The 17588-nt window shown below is 39.9% G+C and overlaps 1 protein-coding gene and 1 long non-coding RNA gene across 5 annotated transcripts in view; both read left to right on the top strand.

The window, feature by feature from the left end:
* Window positions 1-17588, top strand: part of LOC116720590 (uncharacterized) — a 957300-nt gene that overhangs the window by 638060 nt on the left and 301652 nt on the right. The gene's annotated exons all lie outside the window — the stretch shown is intronic.
* Window positions 4767-17588, top strand: part of tns2a (tensin 2a) — a 72674-nt gene continuing 59852 nt past the window's right edge. For all 4 annotated transcript variants that reach the window (XM_032563477.1, XM_032563494.1, XM_032563485.1 and 1 more), the window contains exon 1: window positions 4767-5357. In XM_032563477.1, coding sequence (XP_032419368.1) covers window positions 5229-5357 — 129 coding nt within the window. In that variant the 5' untranslated portion in view covers window positions 4767-5228. The remainder of the gene's footprint in view (window positions 5358-17588) is intronic.

Genomic DNA, 17588 nt, shown 5'->3' on the forward strand with positions numbered 1-17588 from the left:
CCTGTTGTCTTAAGCTTGCTTAGACAGAAGCGTTTCACAGGATCAACTGTTATATCTGGACATGATGACACATTTCCAGTCTGGCTTGAGTAAAGTTTTCCGCTCATTTTTTCCATAATGACCAAGAATGGGAGGATTTAGGTGGTTAGTTTCCTGCTTTTGTATTCGCTGCGTGTTGTCAGGCATCCCCACTCTTCCTATCTTTACAACAAATTTTGCTCTTCAAGGATTTTCTCATATGTAGAATGCAGAGGTGGGAACTCGAGTCACATGACTTGACTGTCTTTACTTGAGACTTGACTCGGACTTGAGGACAAAGACTTGAGACTTACTTGAGACTTGCAAAACAGTGACTAGGTCCCACCTCTGGTAGAATGTTTTGCAACACTGGTGTTAGGGAAATGAATTTTCTCAATTTGCTCGATGTTGAATTATCTTGCTGCCACAAGGGGGCAGTAGATGCTCAAGCTAAATAACTCAAATCATGCGTCTATCCAAGAAGTGACAGTAAAGGTTCCTTTCTGTGAAATACTGCCTGGGAAAAATGATCTTCTCTCTTCTTTTTGCACACATGTTTGTATTTCTACCCACATTAGGACTTTGCATTGACTTCCATTAATTTTAATAACTGAATTTATGCCTAAACCAGACATTTACCCCAAATCTAACTATTACTGGTCTATTTTTAACCTAACCTTAACCAAAATGTAATTCACACCTTACCTCTAAAACTAATCTCTACCCTACACAAGTGGGTCCATCACATTAGTACTGACCTAATGTGACTGACCTTCTGAAGACCGACTAACCTTCGGTCTTCAGAAGGTTAGTCATAAGAAGAATATCTCGATAACCACACACACAGTATGTTTTTCTACCTTCACAAGGACTTTACATTGACTTAAATTCATTTGTCATTCATTTCTAAGGCCGAAACCAAACCCTATCCTAATCAATCAGGTTTATTTGTATAGCACAGCACAGCAGAAAGGCAGTTTAAAGTGCTTTACATGACAAAAACACAAAAGCACCAAGTTATCAAGAAACACCATGCAGTCAACAACTGAACAAAAATTCCATTTTGATGAGCGCCATCACCAAAATGTTAGTCAATGTTTCATTTACTATGGTTAAAAAGCAACCCTAAACAGGTACGTTTTTAATCTTGTTTCAGCTGTTTTGCAGAATTCTGGAAGCTTGATCCAGATTTGTGGTGCATAGAAGCTGAATGCTGCTTCTCCATGGTTTGTTGGGGATGCAGAGCAGACTAGAACCAGAAGACCTGAGTGGTCTGAAAGGTTGATACAACAACAGCAGATCTCTAATGTACTTTGCTGACAAGCCATTCAGTGATTTGTAGACTACTTATTTTAAAGTAAATTCTCTGAACTAACCTAACCTAGCTCAATTCTACCCAAAAATAGCATTTCTTGTGAGACCCAGGTTTTGGGCTTGATAAGGAGCAGTCGGTCCCCACAATGTAGCATTTGCTAGAAAAATGGTCCTTACAAGGAAAGAAACACACATATACTTGGTGAACTCATGGAGTATTCCAAGACTGATTCTTAAAAACAGATGCTTGGAAACAGCTGAGGCCAAATCCCAAAGGCTTTTAAAATACCTGATTGTAAAAAAATTTTTTATGATTTACATATTTGCCAGTGAAGGTGATCACTCCTCAATCAGCAAACACCCCATCGTGCAAGAGGCCTTTGGATTAGTATTGTAAATGACTTCATTCAAACTGTATTTGTTTCTGGGCATCTTTGTTTCCTGAGCTTTTTCCCCACTAGCATTATGACCCCTTCTGTTCTCTCACCATATAAGGAATTTGCTGATCTTCTCAGATCTTTTCCTTCTTTTCTCTTCCTTTTTTTCTTCCCTGTCAAAACCAGCAACTGACTGACTGACCCAGACTTAAGGAAATTTCTACCAAGTCTGCTATAGAGTGCGAAGAATTCTGCAATTTTTTGTTTGAATGACAAAATATAAAAATCTTTTTTCTTTTTGTACCCCATGATACAGTTGTCAGATCTAGTTTGGGGGTAACAATGTCACAATAGTACTTGTAAGGATTTCAGGGAAGAATTAGCACCAAAGATACAACTTAAACAACTTTTCATGACAAGAATCAAGTGCAAAAATCTAATTTTGGTAAAAAATCTTTACTAATCGACTCCATGTTCGCCTTGCAAACAGGCCATAACAAGGTCTTGGCATAATACCAACACAATATATGATCTCATCAGGAATTAAAATGGTTTCCTGACATAGACCCCCCTTATTAACAGTAACTCCTGTATTTTCTGTCAGATTCAGGTTGGGGTTCAGTTAGCTTTGCTTCAAGCAAATTTTGAGGTCTGGAATTTACATCCCATTGGAACAGTTGTTTAAAATAAGTTTTATTTGTGCAATCCAATAGTACCACTGGGAACAAAACTGATCTTCAGCATAATGCCACCGCCATCCTTGACATTTGTTTTAGTGTTCTCAGGTTTCAAGACTGAAAATTGGAACCTTCAAGACCAAACAATTATATACATCTTGCCATTGTTGTTGAGCAGCTCAAATGTAGTTTCACTATACAATAAAACTTTCTCCAGAGGATATTACCTTGTTTGTAGATGTAAATAGTCCCACCTGAAGGCTTCGGATCTGGGGATTATTTCAGAGTGGCTTGACATGGACACTTTAAACTTTTCTAAGTTAACTTCTAAAGTACTTTGGACATGGACAATATCTTTCAGTTCAGGTTTCAGCCTTAATGGTTTCTGATCCTTTTCAAACACATCCTAACCACTTTGTTCTGACAGATTTGGTCAGATAGTTGAAGTCTGAAAAAGCTTAAGGGCTTGATGCACGGGAAGTGACATCCCTCTTTCCCCATTCATTTCCTATGTTATAATCACTTGCTTCCCTCCAGCCAAGCCACGGGCGAAATTTGTGCATGTGAAATTTCGAGCTCATACATGTAGATGTACACATGCGATGCGACAAGAAAGTTGAGAAATGTTCAGCTTTTGTTGCTGCCCCCATTGCCATTATTGCATCCCATGTACTGGGTTCAAACTTTCACCTACTGCTCTTAGTCGTCGTTTCCTGTGTGTAGAGCCTATTCAGTGTTCCGACAAAATAATGATCCCAAACACATCAAAACTGGTTTTGGAGTGTATAAAGTTAGCCTGACCATTGCCTTCCTGTGTAATTCTGCCCGATTCTCATCTCCCTTCAGTGCACTGTCTGGGCTTTCTCCCACTGAGCTGGATTTTTTCCCAGTGGAAGTGGAGGATGGTTGTTTATACTGCAGACAATTTCTGGTAATCTTCATAGCATTGAACTGACACATTACTTACATCAAGGTCAAATGTTAGCGATTAGGTAGAATTTCAAACTTCAACAAAGTCCACATATCTAGGAAGCAATCGTTTCTGTAGACAGAAGGGAGCCCATACCCACTGTACAAATTAGAGAGTGCTTTTATCAGGCTTGGATAAAGTGGGTTTTCACTAAGTTTTCTGGAAAACTTAGTGAAATTTACATCCCATTGGAACAGGGATGTAAAACGCCACGAGTTTCAATCCTATTTGAAACTCATGGCATTTGTTTTAAAGTTAAGACGCTTAGCCTGGACACCAATCAAATGAGCTCTTTCATTCTTGATAAGAGTGGTAACACATCCAGCCAGAGTGACGCAAGAGACTCATTCACAACTACATGTTCATGACGTTGCTTCCCATGCAATTTCACGAGGAACATTTGTTTAAACTTTAAGGGTTTATTTTTATATATATAGCTGCATGTACCACCATGTGTAAGTTGGAGAAAATCCTTTTGAAACTGGCAGGGGTTGATTAGAAGGAGTTAATTTCATGGCAAGTAAAACCAGGAGGGGGCTTGTTGTAAACACCATCTGCAGCCTGAGCTGCTGATGGTGAAACCGAAATGCACAGAAAAATGAGGGATTGAAGGAAAGCAAAATAAGTGTGTCAACCAAAGGATGGCCCAGTGTATGAGTACAAGATACAATGTAAAGGGTTGGATATGATGGGCTGACTTTAGGTGGGCATGCATTGGTGTTCTGTCTGAACGCAGGAAAGAAAGGCATGGGGGGAACATTGAGCGAAAGGAAAACAACGGGAGAAAGAGGGGAGATGTAGAAAGTCAATCCAACTTATGAGAAAGAGGAGGAGAAAAAGGAGGAGGATTTTGGAGGACCATCAAGAATTTGCCTTTTAAGGGGTACCAGTCTCTTACTTCCAAGCCTTACGAGCTCTTGCGTACTAGCCAGAACACTCGAGGGAAGAGCAATAAACAACAGAAAAGAGCTTGTGAGGAGCAAAAACAATTTTCACACTTACGTAATGAACGTAATTTGTGAACATACCTACCTTTTCAAAAAAAAGAAAAAGAAAAAGTCAAAGGCGCACATGGCATCCCCATCTCATAACATTTACGTTATTTCACTGAATAGGTGGGTAATCTTCGGGACAAGAAAGTCATTTTCTGTCTGCAACAAAGAGACCACTGCAGGGTAAACAAGAGAGGCCCTCAGTCCACCCTGAGTCACTGGATCCTGCCGCAGCATCCCAACAGCTGCCGAGTTTTTCTTGGTCGTCCCCCGCACAATACCAACAATGTGTTGTTGCTGGGGCTAAGGAGTGACTGCATGTATCTGGGAGCAGGAAACAGAGGGGAGCTGAGGAGGAGAGATGGGTGGGGAGGTGAGAACAGAGAAGTAATTGTATATGTAAGAGTGAGGCAACCGTAGCAGAAGGGGCAGACGCAGGAGGAGAGTGAGACGGAGGGGGGAATAGGAGAGACGCACGTTGTCTTCAGGATGGGGGAATCGGGAAAGGAGACGGAGACGAAGGAAGCGCAGGATGAGTTTGTGAATCTGAGTTTTGATGCTTTGAAAGAGGAACCAGGGATGTAAGGAGAAAAGGAGGAGGCCAACCAACTAAAGTCATGTTTTACGACACAAAGTTGGGGGATCCTTGAGGTAGCAAGCAGCGAGGTGTTTTTAAAAGAGTGTTTTGGTAAAAGTTGTAGAGAAGGGCAGAGAAAGTGTATACTCCAGAGCGAGAGCCAGGAAAAGGGGAAGGGCCTCGATCTCCTCCTCTCCAACTGACAAAAACAGCTGCCCAGGAGGACGGAGGTGGAGAAGAAGACTTGCAGGGTGAACAGACGGAGAGAAGAGAGAGAGAGACTCCCGGACCTCGACCACCTATATGGGTTGTGTCCTGAGCTCGGATTGGTGTGGGGAGGGAGAGGTGCAGCCGGTGCCGGTGGTCCAAAGTTCGTCTCTGAAGAGAAGGAGTCTGGAGAGGAGTGACAGCGTCAGGATGAGGCTCACTAAGGTTGGTATGCGGACTAGGTGTGTGTGCGTGTGTGTAGGATGAGACTTTATTTAGATCTTCACAGGCATGTTTATGTTTTGCACCATAAGGCCTCACATGCTATAGTCTGCTACTTTTGAGATTTGCTTACACTCTGATTTAAGACTTGAAAAAGCATGTTATTTCTGCCATTTGTAGCACATGGCTGAGGAATCCTGAGGATACTGTGTAGATATTGTCAAAATCTCTGGGATTTGTGTTTCAGGATTGTTATTGCTCAATATATGACTGCAGTTGTATTGTTCTGTATTTGTTATTAGGATCATCTTGGAGGTTTATATTTAAGGGCTAATATTGTGATGTATCCAGTTTCTGTCCACAAGCTTGTTGTCATTTCTTCTGTTTTTGGCTCACACCTGGTTCTCATTTACTTATTTCGCACCTGAAATAAATAACTTTCTCACACTTGGCATTAGGGATGTGCGATATGGCATAAAATTCATATTACGATATACAGTACAGACCAAAAGTTTGGACACATAGGTGTGTCCAAACTTTTGGTCTGTACTGTTTATTACCATGGGTGGCAGTAACAATGTGTATCACAATACAGTTTGTATATAACTTACAATAGAAAGGGAAACAAAATCCCATACTAATTGAGTGGAATATTATATTATATAATATTTGTATTAACACTCATTTTCATCGGGGTGTGCTGTGGTGGCGTAGGGGACGTTTGGAGGCCTTGAGTCCTCGACGCGGCCGTCACGGGTACGATTCCCGGACCCGGCGACATTTACCACGTCTTCCCCCCTCTCCTCTCCTTCCCCCTTTCCTGTCAGCCTACTTTCATATAAGGGACACTAGAGCCCACAAAAGACCCCCTGGATGGGAGGAAAGAAAAACTCGTTTTGATTGATGTTATTTGTTTGTAACTTTTGTTTTATGTTGCTGCCTATCATTACCAAGTCTTCCTTAAAAAGAAATCAAATTTTAAGTGAGACCTGGTAATCTTGGGCAGCAGCATAACAATGATTAAGTGGTTTAATAAAAGTTAAATAAAGAAATAAAAAATATATCTCTATATAGAACACAATAATGGATGTCTGCATTAAATCCTGCTTTTAATTCCCGGTATTGTGACTGGAACTTGTAGTCAGCAGCATTGCTGCTATTCAGTTAACTACATCGTTGTAAGGTTTTTACAAATCGCTTCCCCGCTGTCTGACCGTGACATATGCAGCGCTCCTCCTGAGCATCGTGCTAAGACTGTGGGAGGTTAAACATGAACCAGGTCCAGATAATTGATGTTTTCACATCTGCCTTTTTAATGCGCTCTTCCCTTGTACTCTCAGCCATGTTGCTTCCTGCATGCTCTGTTTTGATTCCAGATGGTTACGTCATCAACAAACATTGCCGTGGTTAGCCAGCAGAGTGCAGATCTCTATCGTAGGCCAAATTTAATTTCTATTGTATACAGCATAGCATATTCCTACTTGACATTATTTTGATAATCATTTCCCACCTGATAGTAGTTCACGGTGTTCTCTGTTACGCTGCTCGATACTAAAAATTGTTTCATTTGGTTCTATTTTAAAATTGTTTTATTTAACCTTAATTTATGCGGGGCTGTCTCATTGAAATCTAAGATCACATTTACAAGACAGAGAGTTTGATAAAAACAAAATATTACAAACACAGCAATGAGTAATTAAAGGATTTGGCTCAATTAAATGAGTTAATAAAATATGAGCTAAAAATGTCAATGATCTCACATCTAGTCCTATTTTAGCTATGTCCCACCTGGTTTGACCTGGTTGTAGATTAGTAATTATCTTTTTAAGTACTCTTCAGTTTTACTTGCCATGTCTCACCTGGTTTTAGTATGCTAATGAGCTCAAAATTACTTTCAATTCACTATTCATCTCATACTAGGCTCTAGTCTTCAGTCCTGCTTTGTAATCTTTAAAAGGGGCAATATTAAGTATTTTTCATGCACATCGTGTCATTTTATAGCATAATCAAGAAACGGTTACCTTCAGTTGTTGTAAAAATGCTGTATATGCCAAACACTACTCATTTAAAAAGAAATTTGACTTTGCAATTTGATGTCTTGAATTAGGGCCTCTTTAAGGAGATCCTATTCTTGCTCTTTGATACACTGCAGCTAGCAGAGCTTGTTGTGGATGCTCAAGCTAGATACCATGCCCACTGATGACGGCGGTTAAACTGTTTCTCTGTCATGGCAAGTTGTTTCTTCACTGTTAGCACATTTAGCACAAAGTACATGACGTTGATTGACAACACTAACACCCACCTCCTGGCTCTGATTGGTTATTTTTAACCGGGAGCCTTGCTTTTCTTTAGACAGCAATAGCATCTCTTGGAGTAAGTGGAGGAGATTGATCTTTTCACAGATTGTCTCACACTACAGTGTCACAACATAGTGACAGCTTTAACAAATATGTAAATATATTTTTTTATAAAAGTTACATATTTTTATAAAAGTATGTAACTTTTATGTAAAGTTACATACTTCTGTATGTAACACCACCAGCTTTAATGTGCTGGTGGTGTGCTCCCCACCTTTGACCCAATTGCTGTTGGAATGGACTGCAGACCTCTGCCACCTCAAACTATAGGAAGAAGGAAAACTGAACTATACATTTAAGGATTTAGGTACAGGAGAGGAATAGATTCCAAAATACAAAATTCCCTTTGTATTCTCACATTACTTTTTGAAGTAATGTGAGAATGTATTTTCTTTGTTTAAAAGATGTGGATAATCATGGCATCACATCACATCAGCGCAGCTACAATGGCTCTGTTGTGGCGACCATAGCAATGCCGCAAAGCTATCGTCATGTAAACACAGGCAGGCAGGCCGCCTGCCCTGGAGCCACCATAAGAACACTCAGAACCCCGACCTCTGACCCACAGTCACAACGCTCTGGAGCATGGCTCCATTTCATCGTGTACTATGAACATTCTACGTGTGTGCGTGTGTGTGTGCCTGTGTGTGTGTTTGGTCCCAGTGGCTCTGAATCACATGCAGAGCAGTGTGGGAATGTGAAGCTTTCTGGACTACGTCATCCTGTGGTGACTGACCCGGACGACTAGGGGTGTGGGAACTGGTCGGATCCAAATTATCCTGAGCAAGAGGAGACAAACATGCATCTATTTATGGTCTTCTTTCTAACGATACATTCTTTTAAAATCATAATTTGTTGATGTTTTTGAAGACACGTGAGGCATGTTGCTGCTCAGAAACGTGAACTTGATGATTTGTTTGTATTTTTCTGGCACGAACCACATGTATATATTTGTAGACCAAACCAAGATCTTTCTGGGCTAACAAGAAAAACAACATTTCTCAACATGATTGCATAATGAACTGAAGACATGCCAACAATATTGGGAAGTAGATGTTTCTCACAGAATATAAATAGGTTCCTCACATTAAATTCTTATTTATGTTTACAAGGCCTCAGGAAGAAATAAAGATCCAGTGAGTAGCATTATCAGAAAACTGATTGTGGAATTCTTTTCAACAATTATGCTTCCTTATGCCAGGACCATTGCGCAGCAGAGCGTTAGTAAAAAAAATAAACAAACAAAAAAACATTTTTACAGCTGGATTCTGGATCTGAACACCACATGGCAGCAAGAGTCAATAGCTTTAACAGAACAGTAACCTGTAAAATCGACTTTTGGAGCTTTACAGCTTGTTGTAATATCATTCTTTCATCAAAAACATACCAAGAGTGTCTTGATTCCTTGGGGGATGTAGCTCCACCTATGAGTGTAAAGCTCTTCCTTGGAGCAGCAATTTCCAAGTTTCAAAGCTTCTGATTCACACAGCAGCTCTCCCCATGACTCCCTCACTCAGCTCCTTCAGACTAGTCAGAAGTAATTAGCTAACAGTTGGTGGAACTGCACACTATTTGAGCTCATTATACAACCTCATTCTCATTAGGTGGTATAATCAGTGAAAAATGTTGTGAAAGGTTAATAGAGGAGCAATGTTGTGATGACTTCCTGAAGGCAGAGTTACAGAGGTATCAGTTTTGAAAGAGACAGAGGTCCAATTTCAGGGAGTAAAATTAGGAAGTAAAATATATTTTAAGTCATATTTGATACACACAGCAACTGAAGGAAACAGTTTCTTGATTGTGCTATAAAATGACACAATGTGCCTGGACAACACATCAATCAATCAATCAATCAAATTTTATTTGTATAGCACATTTCAGCAGCAAGGCATTTCAAAGTGCTTTACATCATTACAAACACAGAAACACAATGCAACATAGAATCAATCATTAAGTCAAGTTCCATCAATAAATTTGTAATTGATTACATTTCAAATACAATTCTAAACAGGTGGGTTTTCAGTTGAGATTTAAAAGAAGTCAGTGTTTCAGCTGTTTTACAGTTTTCTGGAAGTTTGTTCCAAATTTGTGGTGCATAGATGCTGAAAGCTGCTTCTCCTCGTTTGGTTCTGGTTCTGGGGATGCAGAGCAGAACCAGAACCGGAAGACCTGAGAGGTCTGGAAGGTTGATACAATAAAAGCAGATCTTTAATGTATTGTGGTGCTAAGCCGTTCAGTGATTTATAAACTAACAACAGTATTTTAAAGTCTATTCTTTGAGCTACAGGGAGCCAGTGGAGGGACTTTAAAACTGGTGTTATGTGCTCTATCTTCCTGGTTTTAGTGAGAACGCGAGCAGCAGCATTCTGGATCAGCTGCAGCTGTTTGATTGATTTGTTGGACAGACCTGTGAAGACGCTGTTGCAATAATCAATACCACTGAAGATGAACGCATGGATGAGTTTCTCTAGATCTTGCTGAGACATTAGTCCTTTAATCCTGGAAATGTTCTTCAGGTGATAGAAGGCCGACTTTGTAACTGTCTTTATGTGGCTCTGGAGGTTCAGGTCAGAGTCCATCACTACTCCCAGGTTTCAGGCCTGATCGCTGGTTTTCAGTGGTAATAACTGAAGCTGTGCATTGACTCTAGATCGTTCCTCTTTAGGTCCAAAAATAATAACTTCAGTTTTGTTTCTGTTCAGCTGGAGAAAGTTTTGGCACATCCACACATTTATCTGTTCTAAGCATCTGTTCAGTGATTGGATGGGCTCTGAGTCACCTGGTGACATCGTAATGTAGAGCTGTGTGTCATCTGCATAGTTATGGTAGCTAATATTATTTCCTGTTATAACCTGAGCTAGTGGGAGCATATAAATATTGAATAAAAGGGGTCCTAGGATTGAACCTTGGGGTACCCCACATGTGACCTTTGACCTCTTTGATGAAAAGTTTTCAATTGAAACAAAGAAATCCCTGTTCTTTATGTAAGATTCAAACCAGTTAAGCACTGGACCGGAGAGTCCGACCCAACTCTCCAGTCGGTTCAGTAATATGTCATGGTCAACAGTGTCAAAAGCTGCACTGAGGTCCAACAGAACCAGCATAATATTTAAAAAAAAAAAAAAAAAGGTCCACATAGATCAGAGGGGATACATGTTCGGGTCTAAGTGTTCTGAGTTTTGGAAAACAGATTGAAAACAGTCACATTTTGGGTTTCGTCCTCAACACTCACTAGCTATGACTTCTTTTTATTAACTCTCTGTTGATCTGAGAGTTACATTTTTACAGGCAAGCAGACATCTGACTTGTGCTCCAAAGGGCACAAGTCTGAGAGTCATTAGCGGACTCACGTGCAAGTCAAACATAAATACAGAAGTTAGTCTGCCAACTTCATTTGGCAGAGGAAGGAGAGCAGTGTGCCTGCAGCTTTGTTCTAAAGCTTTCACTGTAACACTAACTAGGAGAGTTGTCAGTTTCCCTAGTGTAGATACTGTATGTATGATGGCAGAAGGTTAGAACTTCCTAAAGTCAGAATGTTCCTTGAAGTCAGGAAGTTTTAAGTGTGGGTTCTGGGAATTTAATTTAAATTTCAGACACACTTGAATGGAATATTCTGAAAAGGTTTTCATCATGGTCCTAAGCCTGATCAATTTAGACTAATGCCTAACAGCTTAAGTTTGTTTGAAACACCATTCAATTCTTAATATTTGTATGTTGAACTTTGATCAATCCTGAAAAATATCTATTGATTTCTTATTAAATATTTCAGCATTTAAAACTGCAATTTCTGAGTTATTTTGCAGGGTTATTTTAAAGTATAATTAACATCCTTTATTGCAATATTGCAATTGCAGTGTTTCCATTAAATTAAAAAAATACATTTAAATCACAAGTGAATAAGTTTGTTCACATAAGTTATTAAAAATCCTGGCAACAGCAAACAGTTACATGAGATATATTCACAATTCAGCCATGGCGTTAGCGCTCATCTCTCAACCATCAGCGGAGAAGTCGGCGTCTTATTCAGACATTGCAGTGACAAACCCTTTGTACTTGGGAGCGGCTACACGAGCGTCATTTTGGGGAAATTGCAGTCGGCAATTTTATAGAAAAGCGATGGATTCAACACTTTGGAATAACACAACTTTTTATAAATTGTGTGATGCTGTGAGAGCTCTGGTAGAGCCAGCTGCACACTGTTGTAGGAAAAAAAAAATCATCCTACTCCTTCCTATTGTCTTCTTCGTGATTTTCTCCCTTAGTAATAGCCGACTGTTGATCACGCAACTTGTATAATTCAAAGTGTTTCCATTGCAGTTAAGTGAAGTACATCTGTTACGATATGGCCAAAAAAACCACCTCATCCCAACGCAAAAACTTATCGAAAAACATGACTTTTTTTAAAGAAATTGGCATCTTTCCATTAAGCAAATTTATTACGATTTAAATTTTCGCATTTCTATGGTTAATGGAAACACAAATACTGACACCGAGAAAAAAATAGCTGTAGAAGCAGCTCTGTATATTGAGCAAACATGTTGAAGGATCATTGGCAGAGAGAAGTTTCCATTCTAGCACAATCATATCTGTGGAGATCAGCAGATGTTTTGTACTGACAGGTGACAAAAGGAAACATAGTAAACAAAAGCATTTTTAAGAGGTTTTTTAGCAAAAAAAACTTCTTAAAAAATGCTTTTTGAGATAACACCTCAATGGTCTGGCTGCTGACTTTGGGTTGGTCCATCTTGTGAAGATAAGATTTAAATTGTTGACCAACCCTGGTTCCAAATGTGTTCTACACTCCTTATTGTTGCTGACAAGCAGATTCATATATTCTGCATATTCATATTTCAATATGGATATTTGTCATCCATATTGAAAACTTATGACACAAGTTTTCAGTATTACCAGTAAATAAATCCATTTGATACATTCTCATTAGAAAGACATTTTTTGGTCATATCATGATCATTATGTATTTGATGAGATGAGATTTGATGAGGTTCGTTTTGCATCAGAAACACATACTCAAATTTCATAATCTGAAACAGGGTGATATTTTTACATAAAATGTTTGTTGATTCTTCTAGTAAGCAGGAACTTAAAACTGCACACATACTCTTTTGCCTTTACTTGCACATGCTGTTAACTTTCAAGTCATATAGAAACCTGGCTGTGTGTCAGGAATTATATATATATTTTTTGTTCTCCTGTAATTTATTTTCAAGATTAAGTTTAGATGACGAATATAGGCGCCTTTAGCCACAAGCATTCACAGCAAACACACACCCGTCAGAGGAAGGAACAGTGACCAGTGAGACTTAAATACAGACACACGCCCCGTCCCCTATGAATGGCAAAGAACTGAACCGAATGAAAATAGATGTAACCCTGACACTCCTTGATGTGTGGGAAGAAAAAAAGGAGGTAAATTCCCCCAATAAAGCCCAGGCCTTTGGGAAGACTGTCGTAGCCTGGATTCCTGTGGCTTGCAAACAAAGATCTGTCCCAAACTCCAAGATGTATTTGAGGAATGCTGCTTGTTTTCATGTAGCAGTCACACAGATGAAAGCTGATCGAGGGAAAAGAGGGGGAAAGACACAAACCATTTCCTCCCTCAGTACGTCTCCAACAAATCCCAGCTCCGCCCTGAAAAGAAACACCCTCTCCCGGGAAACTATGCACCAAAAATATTTTCTTCTCTGACACGCAAAAATGTTGAGCTGGACCCACCGAGGTCTTCACAGAGAGGATTTTATCAAATGCGAACAAGTGCTCAGTGGTATCCTTTCTGTGTCTTATGTGCTCTTCCTCAGGTTTTTTGCACATTTAAACAGCTGTACCTGATCAGGTTTTGGCTTAGTGCTGTGTTGTACAATCCATCATTGTCAAGCTACAAAGCCCCCTGCCCCTGTCTCGACCCACCCTTTCCAGCCTCATTTCCTCTTGGCCAGGGGTTCCTTCTCTGTTCAACTCTTTCCCATTTACCTCCAAGAGGGGTCCAAGGCCTTCCTTTTCCTCTGGACAGTAAATTCCGTCTTGCAGACAGAGCAGAGGCCCACCTGTTGTTCCCTATAATTTGTCAAGCAACACGGAATACCTCGCAGTTTGTTGTCAGAAGGGACCATTTGCTGTGCAGTGACATTTAGATTCATGATTCAGTCTGGGTGTTTACCAAGAGTACAAAATGTCTAAATTTATTATCCCGGACCCCGTTCCATACACAGTAACCATAACTTTCTTCCCAAATGACCCTCCCCCACTTTACCCACAAGTTAACCCCTCATTCCAGACCAAGCACCGACTTCCTGTCTCACTTGATCCCCTCGTTTTTTGTTAGTCCACCTTTTTTCACCTCTTTATCCACTCCTCCTCCCTGGTTATTTCTGTTCATGCATACCAACTGAACTTTATACACATTCTGCCACAATAGAGCCACAATTTGAAATGCATTTTGTGGGGATTCAGTGTGACTGACCGAGAAAGCATACTGTATAGAAAGAAAAAAGTAGATTCCACAGTAAAAAAAAAAAATTCTTTTATGGTTAGATAGCATTGTGATTACGGAATTCACAGTTAAATGAAAATGTTTTGCTATAACAACCTATAAAATAAATGTACAAATGTGATATGTGCAAATTACCATTTAATTTCACATCAAATTAATGTTTTTAAATTGTTTCATAGTTTAAGAATTTTTCCTGTCAATTTTACTGTTTTTCACTGTTAATACAGAAATATTCAGGGGTTGGACAATGAAACTGAAACACCTCTCATTTTAGTGTGGGAGGTTTCATGGCTAAATTGGACCAGCCTGGTGGCCAATCTTCATTAATTGCACATTGAACCAATAAGAGCAGAGTGTGAAGGTCCAATTAGCAGGGCAAGAGCCCAGTTTTGCTCAAAATATTGCAATGCACACAACATTATGGGTGACATACCAGAGTTCAAAAGAGGACAAATTGTTGGTGCACGTCTTGCTGGCGCATCTGTGACCAAGACAGCAAGTCTTTGTGATGTATCAAGAGCCACGGTATCCAGGGTTATGTCAGCATACCACCAAGAAGGACGAACCACATCCAACAGGATTAACTGTGGACGCAAGAGGAAGCTGTCTGAAAGGGATGTTCGGGTGCTAACCCGGATTGTATCCAAAAAACATAAAACCACGGCTGCCCAAATCACAGCAGAATTAAATGTGCACCTCAACTCTCCTGTTTCCACCAAAACTGTCCGTCGGGAGCTCCACAGGGTCAATATACACGGCCGGGCTGCTATAGCCAAACCTTTGGTCACTCGTGCCAATGCCAAACGTCGGTTTCAATGGTGTAAGGAGCGCAAATCTTGGGCTGTGGACAATGTGAAACATGTATTGTTCTCTGATGAGTCCACCTTTACTGTTTTCCCCACATCCGGGAGAGTTACGGTGTGGAGAAGCCCCAAAGAAACGTACCACCCAGACTGTTGCATGCCCAGAGTGAAGCATGGGGGTGGATCAGTGATGGTTTGGGCTGCCATATCGTGGCATTCCCTTGGCCCCATACTTGTGCTAGATGGGCGCGTCACTGCCAAGGACTACCGAACCATTCTGGAGGACCATGTGCATCCAATGGTTCAAACATTGTATCCTGAAGGTGGTGCCGTGTATCAGGATGACAATGCACCAATACACACAGCAAGACTGGTGAAAGATTGGTTTGATGAACATGAAAGTGAAGTTGAACATCTCCCATGGCCTGCACAGTCACCAGATCTAAATATTATTGAGCCACTTTGGGGTGTTTTGGAGGAGCAAGTCAGGAAACATTTTCCTCCACCAGCATCACGTCGTGACCTGGCCACTATCCTGCAAGAAAAATGGCTTAAAATCCCTCTGACCACTGTGCAGGACTTGTATATGTCATTCCCAAGACGAATTGACGCTGTATTGGCCGCAAAAGGAGGCCCTACACCATACTAATAAGTTATTGTGGTCTAAAACCAGTTTCAGTTTCATTGTCCAACCCCTGTTTCTTACAGCACAGTGCTGGAGGGATACAGTGGTGTGAAAACATTCTGTGGACTGACAAGGCAAAATCTGAACTCTTTGGAAGGTCTGTGTCCCATTTGGCATAACAGTAGCACTAGAAAAAACATCATACCAACAGTAAAACATGGTGGTGGTAGTATGGTGGGCTGGGCTGCTTTACTGCTTCAGGACCTGGAAGTCATGCTGTGATCAGTGGAACCATGAATTCCACTAAACATTCTGAAAGAGTTGAAACCAACTTGTGTTCTGAAGCAGGTCAATTATCCAGAGCACACATGCAAGTCCACATCTGGATGGCTGAAGAAAAACTAAATTAAGACTTTGGAGTGGGGTAGTCAAAGTCTTGACCTGAATTCTAGCAATATGCTGTGGCATGAGATTAAAAAGGCTGTTCATGTTAAATCATTCAACATGGATGAACTACAACAATTCTGCAAAGATGACTGAGCCAGAATTCCTCCACAGCTGGAAAAGACTCTCTGCAAGTTATTGCAAATGCTTGATGGGAGTTGTTGCTGCTCAGGGTTTCCCAACCATTCCCAACCAGGTGGCAATCACTTTTTTTTATTTTATTTCATTTTATTTTTTACACAGGGCCATGTAGGTTTAGACATTATTTTAAGAATCCAGACATGCTTTAATCTTCTCCACAACATCCTCCCTGTCCTGTCTGTTGTGTTGTTCTTCTGTCTTTGTTACTTTTCATTCTTATTAACAAACCTCTGAGGCCTATTGACAAACAAGTGACCTCTAACGACCAGTGGTTGCATTGGATTTTATTTTGTGGTATCAGAATAAAGGGGGCTTAATGCAAATGGCCACCACACTACCGATATAGTGTATATACTTGTAAAATATTTTCTCTTGTTGCACATTTAAGTGTTACTCTGTGTCCTTTTGATACAAAAAATCCCAACAATATACAGTAAAGCTTGTGCTTTTGATATGAAGAAATGTGTACAAGTTTCAGGCATATGAAACCTTTAGCAGGGCTCTGTAGGTCTCCATTTTTCCGTCATGAACTGGAAATCTTTGAGAAGAAAAAACGGCGTGCATTACTGCACATGCTTTTTGGTAAGTGGGGGTCAAGGGGGGCTTACTACACATGTCATAACTCAAACTCCCATTTGGAACTACTATACTGTGCAGCCTTCTCATGAGTGCAACACATATGGAAGTGACTAAGAGACTGTAGCAGCAGACAAAAGTCTCAGACTGGAGAATATTAAGAGCTTACAGTTAGAGACGGGCAACTTGAAAGGAATGTATGTGCATTTATCCATGAGTATAAAGTATTGTTGACCATAAGCACTTTTTTGCTTTAATTATATTGAATTATGCATTAAAAAAATAAATGCTTTTACTATTGCAGAAAAAAAAACTTGGAAAGATTAGCTCAGTTTTCAAACAAAGCAAAATCTAAAAAGTCAGAGTTTAAAAGATTCAGTTAAAGAGTTCAAGCTCTTGGATGCAAAGAAGTTCTAAATAAAAGCTGGATAAAGGTGATAAATTACTAAAAAAAAAAATTTATGTTGCAATTTTCTATTTCACCACTAGGATATGCTACTGACCCACAGTGAAGCATTGCTGCCTCTGCTGGGATGTTTATGCATAGAACGGACTACAGAGAACTTTTTACAGAGCAAAAAAAAAAACAAAATAGAGTTGCATAAAAAGATTTTCTCAAAGTTTAGATCTATAATGCTCCATAACATTAATATTGTTAATAAGTTGATAAACTGATAAATATAATGAAAACGTAATATATTGAACATGTAGTCACAATAATCCTCACTGTGAAAGGCAAACAGCGTATGATTATGACTCAAATTCAAACCATTAATTAAC

The sequence above is a fragment of the Xiphophorus hellerii genome, chromosome 1 (genome assembly GCF_003331165.1).
Source record: "Xiphophorus hellerii strain 12219 chromosome 1, Xiphophorus_hellerii-4.1, whole genome shotgun sequence".
NCBI classification, from domain to species: domain Eukaryota; kingdom Metazoa; phylum Chordata; class Actinopteri; order Cyprinodontiformes; family Poeciliidae; genus Xiphophorus; species Xiphophorus hellerii.